General features: G+C 35.0%; 1 protein-coding gene across 3 annotated transcripts in view; it reads right to left on the bottom strand.

Moving 5' to 3' along the window:
* Nucleotides 1-19664, bottom strand: part of ATRNL1 (attractin like 1) — a 415015-nt gene that overhangs the window by 275420 nt on the left and 119931 nt on the right. For all 3 annotated transcript variants that reach the window (XM_057370287.1, XM_057370289.1, XM_057370290.1), the window contains exon 20: nt 14149-14242. In XM_057370287.1, the coding sequence (XP_057226270.1) occupies nt 14149-14242 (94 nt within the window). The remainder of the gene's footprint in view (nt 1-14148; nt 14243-19664) is intronic.

The raw sequence follows: 19664 nt of genomic DNA, 5'->3' as shown, positions 1-19664 counted from the left end.
TCAAACAGGTGTCACTTACCATATAATTATATAATTAAGAGAGAAAAAGGTTAAGAAATAAAACCTGAGTTTTCTAATAAATTCTGGATTCTATTTACTTCTCTTCCTCTTTACAGAATAAAGTGACCTGCAGCCATCATTTGGAACTAGCTGGATAAATCCCTGTTAAATCTCAATGAATAAGGCACCAAATGGATTTTATATGCAAATTATTTGATGCTGCTTACTTGAACAAGAAAAATTTCATGTCCATGGTCTGACCTTTAACCTCTGGCACTCTCCTTTTTCCACAAATAGTCATATTTTTGGCAAGGATGCACAAACTTGTATATATGCAAAAGGGTCTTTCAAAGTCAGGGAAGAGAAATACACACATTTCTTCTCTCTCATTCTGACCTATATCAGACATTTCAGACATTACTCCAGCCCGTAGAAAGTAAATGTTAGAATATCCCATAGCTCAAAATAAGAGAAAAGTTTACACTGAAATGAACCACAACTCTGAGAAACATTAGCATAGGTTTCTGAACTGCTTTCCTTTTAGACAGAAGGAGATAAGAAGCAATGGTGAAATAACCATGAAAACTTATTACTGTTTCAACTGAATTGCAGCTTCTCCTAAATTTTCACTTTGCAAAAATCAGTGAACAGTTCACAAAATTCACATATGTTTTATTCTTTTAGAAGATAAATATTGATGATAAGTGCTAACTTAACAGCGACAACAGAATATTCATAGAATCATAGAACGGTTTGGGTCAGATGGGATCTTAAATGCCATATAAAATAAATATATGCCAGTCACTGTGGACTGGAAMAGGCTGCCCAGASAGSTTTTGGAGTCTCCTTCRCTGGAGACWTTCCAGAACCATCTGRACACAACCCTGTGCCTCAGTCTGGGATGGCCTGACCCATYCTGGCATTCTRTGATCAGCTACTCACTGCTCATGATGTTCTGGCTTTCCAAGAGTGTTTGTATAATACTGTTATGTCAAAACCATTGCTCAAAAAGAGCAGGAGAGGTAGCACTTCGGCAGCATTAAATATGCTAACAGGCCCTGACAGTCAGAGCAAATGCATTGTAAATGGCTTCATCGAGTAGRCCACATGAAAAAGAAATACATGTACACACAAAAAATCCCCAGTGGTTTACTGCATTTTCATTAGTCTTTACTGAAWTGCAAAATTTTACTATTACTGAGTGTATTTGCAGAAAATATATTTAACTATTAAACAGTTTATGGCTATTTTTAAAAAAACGTGCCTTATAACATGACTCTATTCTATGGTTGATAATAYGACTATTTCATTTTAGTTGAATTTAATCTGTGGTCAGTCTCTGAGGGAAATTATTGCAAAGAAATATTTGGTTACTATCAGTGCAGAAAGTTCAATGCTAGGGTATTACAGAGTGCTACAGAGTTCTCATCTGYCTGCATTTGATCTTCTTTGAGTTCATTTTACTTTGTTTTCAAGATTCTGGGATGGGTTTTGTTTGTTTGTTTCTGTTGTGCTGGGGATCTTTAACAAAATCACTATTTATGTAAGACTATAATTTTGAGGCAATTTAAGGAAAAGGCAATTTCAGAAATATGTATTTCAGGATGCCACACAGACACTATAATTTCCAGAAAATGGTACCAAGACAGGCAAGTTACTTTTTGTCTTTCTACTTCAGATTACGTATGGTAACTTTGGTAATTTTCTTGTCGTTTAAGACTACAATTTATCACAATATGGCAATTAATATTTCAAAAAATATGGGAAATACTGACTAAGCCAAGATAGAAATGACGATTCAGAAGCAAAGCACAGCACACATTTTTGAGCGGAGATTGCAGCTCAGTGATGGCCAAATGCTGCTTATATATGGATGTTCAAGAATACCAAAAGCAAAATGAAGACAAAGGTATGAATAAATCAGAATGTSATGGCTTTCTCTAGGCTGTCAGCTATACAGAATTAGGAATTTTAGAAAATGGTCATGTTATCTGAATTATTGCTCTACTTGCAACAASTTCTACAGTGTTAATGACAAGTTATAAACATGAAGCACAAATATCACAGATGTTTAAGGATAATATATACTGCAATTGGCAAGCTATCCTTCTTACTTTTATGAAGCCAAAACTCTAGCTATTACAYGACATTTACAACTAACTTTCATTATTCCTAGATGACTTTGGTGTTTATGGTAAGATATTCAGAAACAATGTACAGAATATTTATTTCTCATACTTGTTTCCTATCTGTTCTTGACCTGCCGGTCTTAAATACCACATTTTTGTCCATCAGATCATTCCAATATCTATACATATCTCCAATATGTTGTTCTGATAAGTTCTTCTACCTAAAAGAATTTTCTTTMCCCTACCCATGCATGGGAATCTGTCAAATTCATGTGTTATTGCCGACCATTGTTCCATTACAGGCATGTTGGCCTTTCTGTAAGTCCTTTTTAATACCTAGGATATCAAMCTCATCTAACCTGTACCATCTTTTATTTGACTTTATTAAAAAATATATCAATCCAAGAGATACAGAAATATCTATAAAGATTAGAACACAGAAAAGCATCTGGCTGGCTGGAGAAAGAATCATGTTAAATACACACATCTGCTTTTCCCTGGCCTCTTGCCTTTGAAGAGCCCAAATCTCCATTAGCCCATTATAGCACATAACCTCATGAATTTCCTGGAGCAGAGATGATGATGATACTTYTTTATGAAGTGCAAAATAAGTGTAAATAAGTGTCACTGTCTGTATTGCAGCAACAACACTGCAGCTGTCAGCACTTCCAGTCTTGGCCAGCTCTCCTCGAAAAGTTATTGCACCCTTAAGGAGAAAACTTGAAAGGAATGGCTCTAAAAGGAAAAGAAGTTGGAAAAARACACTATAGCCTCATGGCAGGGGACTGTGAAGTATTTCATAGCTGGGGTTTTGCTCTGTGAGCCCTGATCCCTTCAGACTGTGTTTATCAGGAGTTTGATGGGCAGGCTCCACAGAACTGCCAYGGACAGCAGTGTTTGCTCCAGTGTGAGAACAGAACTGAACAGAGACTCTGAGTAATCCCAACGGCTTCCCAAAGGGCAATTCACAGAATACAGCATTTTTCAAATGTAYAAAACCTCATCCTAAGCAATGTCAGAAGAAAATAAATTATTTAACTACTTTTAAGAGTTCTGGTGATACAACTCACAATGGATGAGAAAAATCCCATTTTCCAGCTGGGAGTGACTGGGAAATCTAACTCCTATACTCCTCTAAAAGCTATTTTATCCTTCCATCCCATGGACCTCAAMGACTCAATTCCTAAGACAGCAGCTTTAGTGGGACTTCTGATCAGTAATTGATCTCCTGTATTTTGTAAGCATCACACTTGATTCTTGAACTACTTGTTGCTAGAATTACATGAGATGTGTGTATTACACCAGGTATGATCAGTTCTTTTACAGGAAAAAATATGCTTTCTTTGCTTCCTGGGCTATGCCAAGGGTAACAAACCTGTTGRAAATATTTTTGTAATTAACATGCTTCTAAGTAAAACTCAGCACCTTTGCATATGTATTCTGAGGAGACCAAGACATGTCCTTCTGATTTTTAAAAACCTACAGTGCAAAATCTGTATGTATTCAAAAAATGTTTCTGCTACTGAAAAATGAAATGGAATAATAAAAACTAGGTAATCTGTCAGAACACAGCCCTATTATTTGCTATTTTTAAACTAAATATGCTAATAAAAATTACAGGTTTTTGCTAGCAAGGAGCCCCAAAGATGTGCTTAGGATCAAAGACTATTTATGTGGCCAACCACTTTGCTATCACTCTTTGTGATAACAAAGAAGTGCTTAGAAGAAAAAGAAAACTGAATGCTTTATGGAATCGATAGGACTGATGAAAATGGTAGATTAGGGGGGAAAAAAATCGTAATTACAAAGTCATGAAATTTTCTAAACGAGGACCTTTTCTGATGTCAGAGAGAAATAAAGAGAATGCAGGAGGCACACAGAAATCCTGTTCAGCAATCCAAACATACAGTRGAGGTGGGATATCAGTGATGCAGARATTGTATGGGAACAGTTACRGCATAATCCCTTCACAAGTCTCTATTTCACCAGCCTTGAGCGTTTCTATTTTCTATCCATCATTTTCTGACTGTCTGTTGGTTTGCTTCTTAACTCCAGCCTGCATAGGATAATAGGCTACAATTACATTAACCGCCTTTCATCTCAGTTTGAATTAAATTTGTTCTGCGTGCCAGCATGGAAATCTGTCCCCAGTCATTTTGCTTAAGTCAAAGAATAATAAACTCCCTCAGTCCAATAATTTAGCCAGTGGTTTTAATAGTGTGAAATATTTTTTAACTGAAAGATAATATCAAAATTAGTATTTAAGAGAAAAGATTCAGTTACAATATTTCTCAGTTACATGTATGTATATATTCTCCATTATGAGAGTGGTTTTAAAAATATTTAAAATACAATCTTATCCTCGGTTGTTTTCACATTTTCTAAGGTCTTCTTTCTCACTTGTTTTCTGACTGGGTTTCTAATTTATGCAGAAGTAATGCTATAATTTTTAACAYTGCCCATAACTTAGAAATGCAAAATATTTTAATGTCATTTGAAAAACAATTCTGGTGACTGAAATGATCCATCATGCCAGAAAAAGAAAGCACTTGTTACATTTTCCATAAAAAAAGAGAAAGAAGTCAACTGAAAGCACAGTTCCCCAATTCTCACCAAACCGAGGGAATATCCCCTCCTAACTTCAGGAACAAGGTGTTATCAYGCATTCAAATATTTATCTGAATCAGGGCCCAAATCTGTGATTAAATCAAGACTCTACGTAAGAGAGGATAAAATGACCTAAACAAGAACAAGATTAGATTTTGYAGCATCTGTTAGAAAGTAATTGCTGCCCTTATCTCCTTACGGATCTTGTAAGAACTCATTTCCAGGACAAATATTTTTTTTTAAGTCTTTTATGAAATCTGATTTATTAAATCTCTTTCAGTATAGCTGACTGTTCCTTTACCCTTTAGTTCTTATCACTTTTCTGTGAGAAGCAAAAAATCTTTTCTTCCAGGACAATGAGCCATTTTTGACATATTCTGTCTGTTGGTTTGCCAATMTCCCTGTTCTCTCTTTGGCCTCCTGCTGTAATTCAGTATTTCTAAATCTATTACTGCTCTGTGCAACACTGAAAAAAAGTGTTGGGGCATACCAAATTTTCAAATGTGCTTATAAGTTTGCTTTGATTCGAAATCAGACTGCTGACACTATTTAAAACAGCTTTCCTAGTTAAGTTTTTACTCTGCCTTCTAGTACTTTGTTCTTTCTTTAGATTGCTGAAAAAAATACTTTTTTTTTTTTTTTGTAATATAAAAATGATAGAGATTGAGAACTAAATCTTTAAGTCAATCCTTCTGAAGTGATAATCTAATAAGCCACTCAGGCTTCACTGCTGAAGTTTAGGATATCATCAGGTTTTTGGATTGATTTATGGCCTTGTAATCAAGCTCCCCAGCCCCATTATCTCGCCAGTTAGATAAATACCACCTACTTTTCAATTCATCCACAAGAAAAAAAAAATAGAAAGCTCAAAGCATGCAAAGGTTGTGCAGCTTAGTTTATATTTTATATTTTCTAGTGGTGATTTTTCAGTACAAAAGAAGAAAGAATAAGGGAGCATTTCTAATATTAAGATATCATTATCTTTCAGCTGGTGAGTACAGATAGAATTTGGCCTATGTTATTTCTTGTTTCCTTATCAGTTATCATTCCCTGAAAATACCTTGCATGTGATGGAGAATTTACTTTTTGTGTCAAATATAGTGAGTTTACAATATAAGAGGTAAAATATTACAGACACTTTTCAGTAATGTTTGTTATAACTTATTGTCTTTTCAAGTTTTCATTATTTCATGTCATTCACAGGATAATGCAGGCTAAGAATGGCAAAGAAACAAAGGATGTTTGTGTAAGAATATGTRCTTACATGCATTCAGCCTGAAGATTTCATTATCCCAGGTAGTCCAACTCCCAATTTTTAATCAGGAGTGGAATAACTACTCCTCTTAAAATAAACAAAGCTGCAGCAAGGAAGAATATCAGTATCGGGGATCCAACTGGATTTCAGTGACCAACTAAAGGACAGGACTCCAACCACATTTCTGAAGCAGCAGAGTTTTCATAGCCTCCTATTTTCCCTTATGTTAATTAAAAGTACAACTAAGATCCAGTTTTCTAAGCAACTCTAAAATGTCGCATTCAGTCCCCCAATCTGCCCAACTACAGGAATGGAGTTAATATTTCATTTCAGTTACCCATCATTAATACATTGGAGCTTTTCTAGCACAGCCTCTACTTGGGGAAACATGAGAACATGGACTCCTCTGCACAGACAGAGTTGGGATGGAAAGAATATCCAACATACAAGAAAACCTTTCTGAYTGCCAGATGTCTGCACATGCAGCTACAGAAGAATGCAAGTTTCTTGGCAGGACTCTTTWAGCACAATTTAGCACTGTCTAATTGATGTGCATCGTCTAAGTAATTATCAGAACCTTCATGGAAAAAGAAATGAGGACTAATGCATTTCTCACTCCCATGTCTTAATTCCAAACCACATTTCTTAGTTYTGTCTGTGCATAGCTTTAATCTTCCATGTGCATTCTTCTAATACTCTTGGCAGCTACTGAAGCAATTTAAAACTAATAACCGGCAACAATGTGAAACAAAATGTCTTAACTTTGAAACCAGAAATACAACTATTGCAGCTAAATTTTCATCTATATGTAAAGGTATGCAATTGAGTGAAAGAGAAAACAGAAAATGAAAGTGGCAGTGGGAAGATGCATATTTCATCTATTAGAGACCATAAGAGGAGAAGAAAAGCAATCTTTCCATCACCAGGAGATTTCTATCAAATAGTGTCTTTAGTACCTACCTGGTCTAGCCTTCCCTTATTGCTCAATAAATATTTTTTTTCTTCCCCTTTATAGTAAATAAAATATATAAAATTCACAAGCTGAAGTTGATGGATAWATCTATCAGTGGGGTTTTCATCACAACGCAGCTTCATTTCTTTTACCTATTTGTAAGGTTTTGAAAACAGATTTTAAAAATAAAAGCAGGGTGTGGTATTTTGTGCAAGTTGAGCACTGAGCAATCCATATCAAGCAAGATAAAGAAGCACTATTTCAATTTTAAACTTAGCTATGAGTTGATAGCTTAGAGAGAGCTGTGAGCTCCCACTCTGGTGTTTTCTTTTCCCATTGCTACCTCTATACTTGCACTTCCTTAATGACGAATTGATTAAACCAGATGTCTATTTCAACTTTAACAACTCTTGTACCAATTACTAATTACCATACTAATGGCCTATCAGACGTGAATTATAAGGCCAGAACTACACTGCACAATGGGTATTATTTTATCTGAGGGGTAAGAACTGAGAATAATGAAAGGATTTTTAAGAGCTTTGAAAAGTCACAAGAATTGCAGATCTGCTGTGAAGTATTTGAGATTCAAGAAATCTGTTTTGTTAAATGCACAATTTAAACAGAATCAAGTGTTTGAATTACTATATACATTGAACTTGTGSACTGGTAATAAGGAAAACATGGGAATTTTGGATGGATCTACCTTAGAAAACTGCTTTTCCTTTAAATAAAAACTATATCCACTACAATGTACTGACTTGGACAGCACAAACCCTGATAGCAGACACACAAAGAGAGTTCCTTCAGCCTTTGYTCAGGCCTCATCAAAATTATGTGATCAATTGGCAGCATTAAACAGCAACACAACCATTTTAAAGCCACAACACTCACTGCCAAATTATAAACCTGGTTTTCAACAGAAAACAACTCTATAATAGCAAATATTTTCAGTYAACTGTCAATAAAATCAGTATCACCTTCAAATCACTCAACTTGATCTTTTTTTTAATGTCAAACTTAATAGAGATTCTATTGAAAAACTATTTTCATTGTAAATTCTCCTTGAACACTTTCTCTGCCCGGCTAAAAAAGGAAAACTTGGAGTGCAAGAGGACTGYGTTATGCCAGTTAAACTCAGCAAAGAATACACATACTAAAGGTGACCAGTGTTTATGCTTCCTGAAGGCAAAAATACTAAAATATGTCAAATGCTTTGTTCTAGATACAAAGTCTGTAAAATTGTACTAGCAACATTTGTTTTCTGGAAGATGCTCACCTTGAAAAGGTTTTGTCCTCCATAAAGTTTTGTATGAATGCTTACTCTTAAATCTTTTTTTTTTTTAATCTCCTTAAATATTCCCCTTCCACAAAGGAAATATGATTTTTCTCCCTCCTGCTCCATAGTTAATTGTCCAAAGCTGACTGCAGTAGCAGTAGTCAGCAATAATAATAGTGATGTAGAGGGTTGTTACTGTAACACAGCATACATTGAATTTAATCAGTTACAATAGAGCAGTAGATACTAGAATTTTTTAAAAGAACTCCCTGAAATATCTGGTTTTGTCAGTCACAGCTCAGCTGAAGGATTTTTTTTTCTGATGACGGCAGGATGAGTAGTCAGAAAAGCTATCAATTGTTTTCTTCTATAAAGTGAACAAGTTGTCTTTAACCAAAGCAGTAGGAAAGGCCAATCAACATCATATTCTACTGGAAATCTGTGTTAGTTTTTCCTCCTGCCTCCAGAGTAACTCACAGATACTATCCCATACACAGCAATTTCTGATTTTTAAGATTAATTATGGTTCCCAAGCACAATGAMAGTTTATAATCCAACCCCAGCAACATGAGAGAACAGAATTATTACATTAACARTTAACAGAGGTAGTGACCATGACAATCTAATTATGTATTTATGTTTTGTGGAGACCCCAGCATTTTCTCTGGACAGAAAGCAAAGACTGTAATATTGGCAGTATTTGYTTCATGCAGATTGGGACAGACAAATTACTGGTAAAGCCAGATGTTGAAAAGCAGCTGATCTCTGCTGTCAGCAGCCTCCTACACACTTTTTTTCTGGAATCTAAAGACAATATTGGCTGCCTTACAAGAAATTCTCCAGTCTCCTTTTTCATTTTCTCAAAGAAGCAATGCCAGGAGATGGTGTAACCACAAACACCTCTCCCACTGGGTTGGTGCTTTACAAGAAGAGTTGTTCATACTGATTTCTAGTTTGTGTGAATTATGTTACTCAGCATCCCTGACTCTTAACTGAGTTCTAGTCCTGGCCACAGAGAAGCATTCCCAGGTGCCTTCACTGCACACCCTGAAAGATTTTCAACAGCTTGAACTGGGGTTAAAAACAACAACCTCAAATTGTAAGTCTTTGCAACCTGTTCTGACCCTCTCTGGGACTAAGACAAAGCACTGGCTATGCAGATATGTGCAATTCTGCTTTAAAGCCAGCCCTAGGCAAGATGTAAAGCCAGCCCAATCCACAAAGCCCTTTGGCCTCCTTTTTTTCTAAAAACAAGCACAGAAAATAAAGCTACAACTTTGTTGGGTAAGAAAAAATCAGACTCAATTATAAAGCAATTTTATGGCACTCATAGCCTCCCTTCCTCTTTCCCTCCCAGTAACTCTTCCATGGRGCACAGTCTATGCTTGTTTCTCTTTTTCCTGTATGAGTAAACATTAGCATCACTCCCACTGCTAATTTCATCTCAGTCCAAACTCATTAAAGGCAGAATAAGTGTMGTCAGCTTATATTTAGCTTTAAATCTTTATAGGTCTATTTCAGACCTAAAGAACATGCAAATTTGTCTATTCTTTTCAGCTGTGCTATTCTATTTTAATAAAAAAAGTACGCAGAAGCATTACTTTAACTGTACATCCCTAGACAATTGGGATTATGGCAACACTTTGCAACAAAAATTACCAGCATTTTATATAAAGAGATTTGCTTTACAACAAATGCATCCTGAGCACAGGAATTCAAACCAAGTCTCACTGGCATGGCATCTGTGAAAGGCTTGGGCAGGCTGCACCGATATAACTGCTCTAAGCAAAGCAGATTATTCAAATGCCAATTACTGAACGGCACGGCCACGGCACTGGAGGAACAATTTTTATAAACAAGAGGTTTTGATTCACTTCTTTGGAAAGAAAATCCAGCACCATGTATTTTTCAAATAGGAAACCAAAAAGATGTTATTTAATTAAATCTATATCCAGCATGCATACGAACATAAACCAACTGGACACAAGAGACAGGGACACTGCTCACATTCCTAATCTACAGCCAGTTAACAGTTGTTAAAAATACCTGTTTCACTCTGCACTTTGCATTTTTGGAGGCAGCCTGAAGAGGAAGGAATGCCTATAAAAAAACAGCTGAAACCCAGTGGTGATTCTGCTCTGCTGAACTTGACAAACCTAAAGACATTTTTATTTATAAATGTGCACACAGTCAGTTATGAAAGATCCTAACTTAGAAGCCAAAGTCAAAATTACTTTATTCTCATGAAAGARGAACTCTCATGCCCAAACTGCTCCCTATTTTCCAGACAATCAGTACTAAAGTCAGAAAGATAAAAGGCATATTTCATGGGAACAGAACACAATGAAATCCCAAAGTACAAAGCTCCCTGCAAGGTGTTTGGCAGCTTCTCCCTCAGCCACAACCTCATTCTGATTTCTTCTCTGAGAGCATTCCTTCTAGGAATGATACATGACATTCAGACTCTAGTTCTTCTTTATTTTTACAAAACTGGGCAATTTCCTGAATAAAATATAACATTTGGAAGTAACAATGTTTACAAAACAACATAGCTTCATTTACAGAGCCTGAAACTCCAAAAGATCCCAGAGAGTCTCATGAACTTTACATATCATATATTGAATATAGCAAAGCAGGCAAAGGGAGCCCATTGCAGAACAAAAAAAAAAAAAAAAAAAATCAACAAAAAATCCAGGAGTGATATACAATACTGCCAAAACCCATATTTTACTTTTCTTCAAATTTTAGATTTCAAATGTTTCAAGTGCCTTCTGAGAGTTTAAGCCATTAGAGTGCATTTGGGTCATGTTCTGCAGCTTTGATATTAAAACATATTGTTTAAATGAAAGCTGCAATTTAAGAAAAAATGATTGATGCAAGAAACATGAATTAAAATAAAAAAAGTATCTCAAATCCTTGAGAGATCTGACAATAATTACTACATGTAGAGCAGAAAATGAGTACATTTAAAACATAAATGTACTCATAAATGTTCAAGTAGGAGTTTTATTTTATTGTTCTCYTTAGAAACCTAATGATCCAGCTCTTTGAGAAGCAGCTGAGGGCATGAACCTGTCCTTACAGAGGCAAGCTAAAATTTTCAGGCAGCTAAATAAGAAGGGAGGCAGTGGCTGAACCCACCAACATTGCTAAACCCACCAATATATAAATGACAGATTTTGCTGTAATTCTCCTTGAAACATCACAGGTAATGGAGTAACGTGCATTAGTATGTCAAAGTTTTCTCTTAAACTTAAAACTGAAGGATTGGACTCAGCAGGAAGAAGTAGAAAACACCACATATCAAATACAACTAAATATATAAAACTAATGGTGGAGTATGACCAAGTGATAGAAGTAGGGAGGAAAAAAGTGTTGAAAATAGGAAAAAAATTCTGTTTCTGTAGTATTTTAAACCACTAAATATTATACTTTTTAACTTCGCTTTTGAAAACCACCAACCACCACCGTAACCAGTATTAAATGAATTCTACYCTTGACCAGAAAAAGACAGTTCCTCAATAGGAATAAGGGAGTTTTTCCTAAATTTCCAGCAACAAGAATTCCTTATTGTTTATTAGTTTTGGAGGTTTATGTGTGAGTGTCTCYGATAAAGGAAGTTCAAATAAAATTCATTACATGATTGCTGCCAATTCTTCCYCTACTGGAGAGCAGCAAGAGAAGCTCTGAGCAGAAACAATTGGGAAAAGATTCACTCTGCTATYGGCAAATTAAGCTGCAGTGCTATCAATAGAATGGTGAATTTGACTCATRRAACAGTATATTTTTACCTGCCTTTCCATCTGGTAAGAGGAATTGTACCATTCTGTGCAGAGAAATTATACAGAAGAGTACAGCTGGATATTTTTAMATTTTATTTTCATGCAAAACAGACTAACAATAAGTGCTTATTCTTTATGCACAGATCCTTACATTATTAAATAGCTATTTAAAGCTTACACACAGGAAGATTTTTACCAAATAAATAGGATATATTTTTATAAATAAAATAGTATTTCTTCAACTTTTAAAAWGTAGCATGTCTAAGAAGTAAGGTCTGGACATTTATTAGAACTAAATTGAGCAAAACATTAATTTTTCTATTCCAGAATACCCTAGATCTATATATTTTATAATCTTTTATTTATTATTCTTACAACTACATAAAATATACTATGAAATACAAGATTAAAAATAATGGGGATTTCCCCCCACTTTTTCTTTCCAACTGGTAGTTCTTCATTACAGAAGTTCTGAAGCCTGGTTTTAGCCCATATATATTGYATAATATGATGCATTCAAAAGAGGTTGTGAGCATACAGGTGACCAGAAAAATCCACAACTAGGAAAACCTTATCTCTTCTAGTTCAGTAAATGGGATAAAAGAACCTTTTAGGACAGACAAACTCAGGACAGCTGAGCTGCACTACCAAGCATATGAGACAAAAGCTCCAAATCAGAGTGGAAATAATGAAATGGACACAGGACAAAATACAAAAACAACCACAGAGGTGCATGAAATAAGGGGTGAAGGTCTGTAAAGAYTCCCCTTATGTGGAGGGTGGTCAGTAAAGAAGTGGCATTTTCTGCACAGAAAATGTTTYCTCTGGCTCAAATGTTACAAAGGACAGAGGAGAAATTGCTGGGCTTTTTCATCACCTTGTTTGTGTAGTTAGAATGGCATCAATACAAGTCCATAACAGGCTGGTAATCAGATCACTCATTAACACCTAGAACTGATTAATTGTTCAGGCACAGAAAGAGGGGAAAAAGACTTCTCASTGAAGACTTAATTCAGAGTTTGAAGATACTATCACTCAGCTTTTGTCATGATGAAATTTCATCACTTAGCCCTAATCYTGATTTCCCATCTCATCCTGAGAGTCCTCAATCAGCTGCACACAGAGTCCCAGTGGGCATTAGAGGAGCAGTGGAGCTGTGAGCACAGCTCTTTCTCACGGATATACACACAGCCTCTGCAGCAGAGATTYCTGTTTCTTTATTATTTATCAAGCACAGTGTTAAGGGCAGGATCCACGCCAGTTGATTAAGAGTATCAAAGACAARTTCCCAAATTTGGTGTAAGTAAATGCCCTGTGGCAGGCAGAACAGAACCACCTGGGACCTGTTCCTGCTGGGGAGGAGTTATCTGTGTTTATTTGCCTTTTCCCCAGCTCCAAACAACACTGACAAGATAATTTTATTGCCAGATACTATTAAAATAATTATAACTGCAAAAGGAGTAAGGTTCCTATTAAACAATGCAGTGTACATGATAGAATAGATTGAAAGAAACATCTTTAAATAYGAGGCTGTTCACAATTAACTTCAATGGGTTATTTTTCCTACTTGACAAGTCACTCCACCTCAGTACTCAGTTGTTCCTAGTGCTCCATTTGTTTTGCTCTATCTGAAGGTGCAAACTCTTCMTCTAAACACAAGAAACTTTTCCAGTGCAAAAAAGAGAAACACTAATCCTTCTTTCCATGATAGGTCTACACATTCCTATGGCCTAGATTTCATGAGGTGGAAAAATGCCCAAAACACCTTAGTAAGCTTCCAAAACACCAAAAACTGAATCACTGGTGATTCCAATCAAGATAAGTGACAAATGTAATGAATATAATTAAAAACATGTATTTTTTATTACAGTAATATTTCAAAAACCTAAGAAAAAGAAAAAAAAAATACAGGTAATTCTCCAGTTTCTTCTAGTAAAAGGATTTTTTTCAAGTCTTTAATGTCCTCAAAACATTATTAATATTTGTGATGTAATTCTTTTYAACAAAAGTCTAACAGTGAAATTTCCTGGAAAATGGAGGAAACRCTATACCCACCACTGAAAAACTGGCAGGTCAATCACAAAAAATGATTATTGACTAGTCAAGGATTGCAGTAACTTTGGGCTACATTGAATTATACTCACAGTTGACACTGGTCTCCTTTGATTCCCTTCGTTGTGCAGAAACATTTCCCTGTTTGCATGTGACATATATTTGCATGTCCACTGCACGTGCAAGCTGTAAAATCAAAAAAAAGGGAAAGTGAGATTTCTTCACTYCAACTTCAGTTTATAACTAAATGAATATTCATCAATTTTAATACTTCATCTTAAACTCATTTCCTACAAGCTCTATTGAAATATRTATCTATTACTACAAAATGTTTTTCAGAAAATTTCCTTAGCACATCATTTAGTTTGTTTTCTGCAGAGTTAAAAACTATTCATGTCATTAGAGGCTCTCCTCCACACCTTAAATAACAGCAGTTTGAGAACAGCTATTAAAACCTACCATTTTAACTTGCAATACAGAAAATTATTAATAATTCATCCTTTCTATACAGGGTGAAATCCTGACTAATGACARAAGCAATGACAAAATTCATTTGGTTTCAAATGTCTGATAAAAGTATTATTGCAGATGTTAGGTAAAACATCTAATATAATAGGAATTCTTCCTTTTGACAAAGGTGAACAAAAGGAAATCTTTGAAGCAGTTTGAAAAAAGGCAGAGTTAACACCACAAGTCCACAACAAGGATTTTCTAGAAGAAGGAAACAGGCACCTTTAAAAGCTCCTGAAAGCTGAACTGAAGGAGAAACACAGGRATATCATCATCAGTCCATTTTAAGGCCAAAGTAATTCTCTCCACAGTGGTCTGCTCACTGCCACTCTTGCTGCCTGATAGATTCTCACCTCAAAACAAACCTTCATGCTCCCAGTTCTTGAGCTCTCCGCTTCCTTTTCCTTTCCATGTTTATTTCATTTATTACCTTGTTTAGGCAGCCATCHTCAGCTCCTAAGTGTACAAAACTCACTCATCTCTCCCTGGCAAATGTCAGTACATCCCCACATCAAACTGGAATAACTCCCTGCTAATACTCACACCATACTCCAAGTGTTTCTTTAATAAAAAGTAACTCTGAACCTACCATGATGTTCACATTATGATTTCACTGAAGTTTTAATTATGACGAAGATAAAAGATTTAATATATGGGGTCCTGCTTGGGAACAGATATGGTACCAAGTGGTGACCTGTATAAGATAAAAGCTTATTTTCCACTTTATAATCTGATATTGAATTCCTATCAYGGCTTGAGTTCTAAAGTTCTATTCCACTGATAAGGACTAACACACAATGAATCCTTCTCTTCCATACACACGCTCACCTCCCTGCCACAGCCTAAGACAAATAGAGAAAAAGGTACTAGACAGTGTACAAACCTAATTAAACCCAAGATACTATTGAAATAGTATGTCCATTTCAGGACTTGAGTGGTTTGTTCAGCCTTCAGAGCTCATTAAATAGCCAACTGAACTGAAAGAGGAATTCTTACTGAGGAGGTGCCAGGCATTCAATCTGTCTGCAAGAAACACCAGCAATTTCTACACAGTGATGTGTGGTGKTTTTCTCTGTTTCATAACACAACACTTCTGAAAAATACCTACAGTTACCACAAAATCCTACATTTTGTGATTTTAGTATCATTTGGACACTCTACAATAAATGTTCATTTAAGTACTACCACTATCAGTTGTGTTTTCCTAAATCCATTCATATTTTCCACTCTACATTTATGGAATGATTATTTAGGCACTTTAGCCGGAAAAGCCCTTTCACAAAAGTTAATTTTAATTGTGTAAATCTTTGCAATACTTTCAGTGAAAAATACAGGAATATATTCATAACAGCTTATTCTACTTATAGTTAAGTGCCCTTAGCAGTGATGCTCCATTACAAGACAGCAGAAGATCTATAAAGGAGATAAAAGGGTGAATTCTAAATCATATTCTAAAAACTGYCAGTATTTTGACAAATACAAAAGCTATTGCCAAATAACCTTAATTGATTGCTCCCACAATTATTGTTCACTTAATAGGATCACAAATGTGGAAGTGGAAAACAGCACTGATTCTATAGTAGCAGCACTTCAATGAGCATTTATTACTCTCATTGAGCAAATTCCTATTAATCTTACTCTTCCCTGGATAATACCACGAAAAAAGRCACCACCTTTACATTTACACTTTTGAAATCTCATCTAGAAAACATTTGTTTCACAGCAATGAAAGCATACTTTAATCCGTTTTTTATATGCAGTTAATTATCTCAGGCTTGCAAGTGTGTGATGAAAAATTGATTCTTACCAATCTGTGGATGTCTAAGTGTAACCAAAAAAAAACAAAATTCATACGTCATCACTGATGTTACTGGAGCAAATGTGTTTGTGAACAAAATGCAATAGCAGAAGCAGGACAATATTGTAGGACATTGASAAGAGTTACATTCTTCCATTACCTCAATACTTCCATAGTCCTCTTTACACATTTTCTTTAGTATTTTTTATCCATTTCTCTCTGCTAAACCCACTCTCAGTAATGGTTTCTCTTAGGATAACAATGTATCAACAGCTAAAGCTGCAGCTAAGGTAGGATCCTTCCCAGACTCATGCTACAAGAAATACACTGAATCAGTTTTAAAATCATATTTTGCACTAATAATTACCAGCTGGCAGAAGTCAGAGGAAGAGATRCAATTTCTATTTGCCATATTTTTTTGAGGCCATCACTTCAGTTTGTTCACTGAAAGGGTTGTTGAGCACTGGAGCAGGCTTGCCCAGGGAACTGGTGGATTCACTGTTCCTGGAAGGATTTAAAAGATGTGTGGATGTGGCACTTGGGCATATGGATTATTGAGGGCCTTGGCAGTGCTGGGTTAATGGTTGGACTTTAGGAGTTTTGAGGTTTTTCCCAACTAAATGATTCCATGAATCTGTGTACTCTGTAAAGAACCTTGGACAGAAACAGTGAATTCAGCCCAACTTAAAAAGTATTCCCAGACTATTCTGTACATTGATCTACAGCTTGGGATTATATCATGCTTTTGTTCAAACACTTATTTTAAATACTTGATTACCATGTTTTTATCAAAAATTAAATATTTTAAATAAATAAATAATTTATGGCTCACAATAAAAAAAAAAACCTGCTTAAAATATAGTACTTAAACCTATTTTTGTAAATTTTATGTACGTAAAATGATGACATTAGAGCTTTAAAAACAACAGGGGGAAAAACTCATCCATGCAATATCTACTCTATTTTTAGGGAAACAGCAGCTCAAAATACTCTTTTGTACAACATGCAGATTCTAAGTGGAACAGAAAGACTATATGAAAACAATATAATCCAGTAGAGCAAAATCACAACCCTATAGAATTTATTAAATAATAAATCCACAGTATGATTGATTCCAAGTTGCCAGCTCAGCAGATAAATGTTCTTGCTGATGCTGACAAAAGAATACCCATCACTATTTCCATGAAGTGTGCATTTTAAACAATTGAATTTAAAACCACTTATTGCTTAGCCCCCACCTCCAGCATACAGCTGCAAGAGCATTTTTTCTCTCAAATGGAGAGAATTGGTTCTTTAAGTAAATAACATTTTACATGAAGATGCCTAACCATAGCTGCACATGGATAATTGAGACACCCTGATGATGTTTTTAAAAGGAAAACTRTGACAATTCTATTAAATATTGAGGTGTACTGCTTTGTTAATGTGGCTAACAATCAAGGTGTAAGTTGAATCAAAAAAAAAAAGGTGATAACCTTTCTCATGCAACTAGGCTAAGTAAGAAAKAGCAAGTAAAAACTTTTATAAGTTTCAACATTTTAATGTTCAATTTCCCTGTAAATGTTCACCTATGCAATCCATTAGTCTGCTCATATAATTGTCCTACAGAGGCTATTTTCTACATTAATAACATTGTAAAACTTAATTCTCTAGAAATGTATATTTATCTAGAATACCAATACCCTTTTAGCATTCAAATATTGCTTTTATAGGAAATACATCCATTCAAACTCTGACACAAGCAATGTAAAGACAAACAGATGTTCCAAATAACACTTCTGCAGTATCACTGAGTAGCATTAAAATTAAGCTTAAGAAATTCAGTGAAGCAAAAAAACAAGAGTACCAAAAAAAAAAGAAAAAGGGAAAAGATGCCCCTAGAATGGACATGCAGAAGTGGAACTATCATTTTACAGTGACATGATTAGCCTCCATAATAAATCAGTCTTAACAAAATAATTAACATACTTATAACTAATTTTATTTTCATCTSTCTTGTTTTCCCCAGTGATTTATCTTGCTGTGGTCTCAAATCAGTTTATTTTTTATAGTAGCAAAACAGCACAGAAAAGAAAAACCTTACGTGTACTAACTCAGTGCTAAGAGAGTGAAACAGGGAGAAAAGGTAAACTGAATAAACTAAAGTTTGGATTGTTGTCACTCAGATATGGAACTTACAGYAATAGTAAATCCCAGTTTCATTCACCCTTGAACTAAGCCTACTGAGATCATGTGAGCACTAGTAAGGCAATTRCATTTCCTGAAAAGCAACAGTCAAGCAATCTGGAAATAATGTGTCGTCTCCTCAGCTCTTTGGAAAAACCATACATTCCAGAAGTGTGATATTTATCCTAAGAAACCCAGAAACAACAAACAGACTGATTATCTATGGCAAAAATCAAGTTAGTTTGAATACACTAAAAGACAACCTTCGTCCTTTAAAGGCTTATATTTGTTCTTTAGCCATTTTTACTCGGGTAAAATAGCTCTGGTAAAATAGTGTTTGTATTTCATTATCCCTTCTGTTCAAAATATTCACCCTGTAAAGTGAACTGATTTTTTTTGTTTATTTGTAATAAATACCTCTCAAGCAATCACAGTAAAGCTGTCTTTAATCATCAGCAACTAACAGTATAAAGACAGTCTGGAAAGCCATAATTTTGTTTTATACAAGTAGATAATAAAAATGCAACACATGAGATTAACACTGAAAGACAGGATCTTTTTTCTTGTTAGGAACTGAACAGAATCTTAAACAATTAACAAGAGTCATGCTGTGCCTGAATCTCTCATGCCAAAACTGAGTCACTGTACAGAATTTTTATAGCTTGCTCATGGAATAATATGCATTTTCTATCAAAAATACGCTGAACCAAAATTTTTCCACATGAACTCATGAAATACAGTAGCACCAATTTCATGTTTTCCATATTAATCTATTTGAAAAACTGTGTTCTATGTTCTATGTTTAAGGTTTTTTCAATCACTAAAAGGCCCAGTACCTTTATTTAGTGTTGTTTTTTCTTATTATTATCATTATGTGTCTTTTTAAATTTTCTTAAGACAGCAGCTTCTCTACTATTTTGGAAATTTTGGTAAAAAACCTCCTTTCATCAAAAGGCTGCTATTTTTCCCCCTATTCTCTTTAAAGAGAACACATTCTAAATTATAACAAAAAGAAAAAAAAATATTATAAGGCAATACGAAAAGCAAGACAATTTTAAAGTATTCAGAAGTTATTCATAGCAGCCTTAMATGTAAGAAAAAATTCCAATCTAAGGTGAGAAACATCTGAAGTCA

The sequence above is a fragment of the Malurus melanocephalus genome, unplaced genomic scaffold (genome assembly GCF_030028575.1).
Source record: "Malurus melanocephalus ecotype Western Australia unplaced genomic scaffold, MMel_1.1 scaffold_122, whole genome shotgun sequence".
Classification (NCBI taxonomy): domain Eukaryota; kingdom Metazoa; phylum Chordata; class Aves; order Passeriformes; family Maluridae; genus Malurus; species Malurus melanocephalus.
This window is presented reverse-complemented; position numbering and strand designations above follow the sequence as displayed.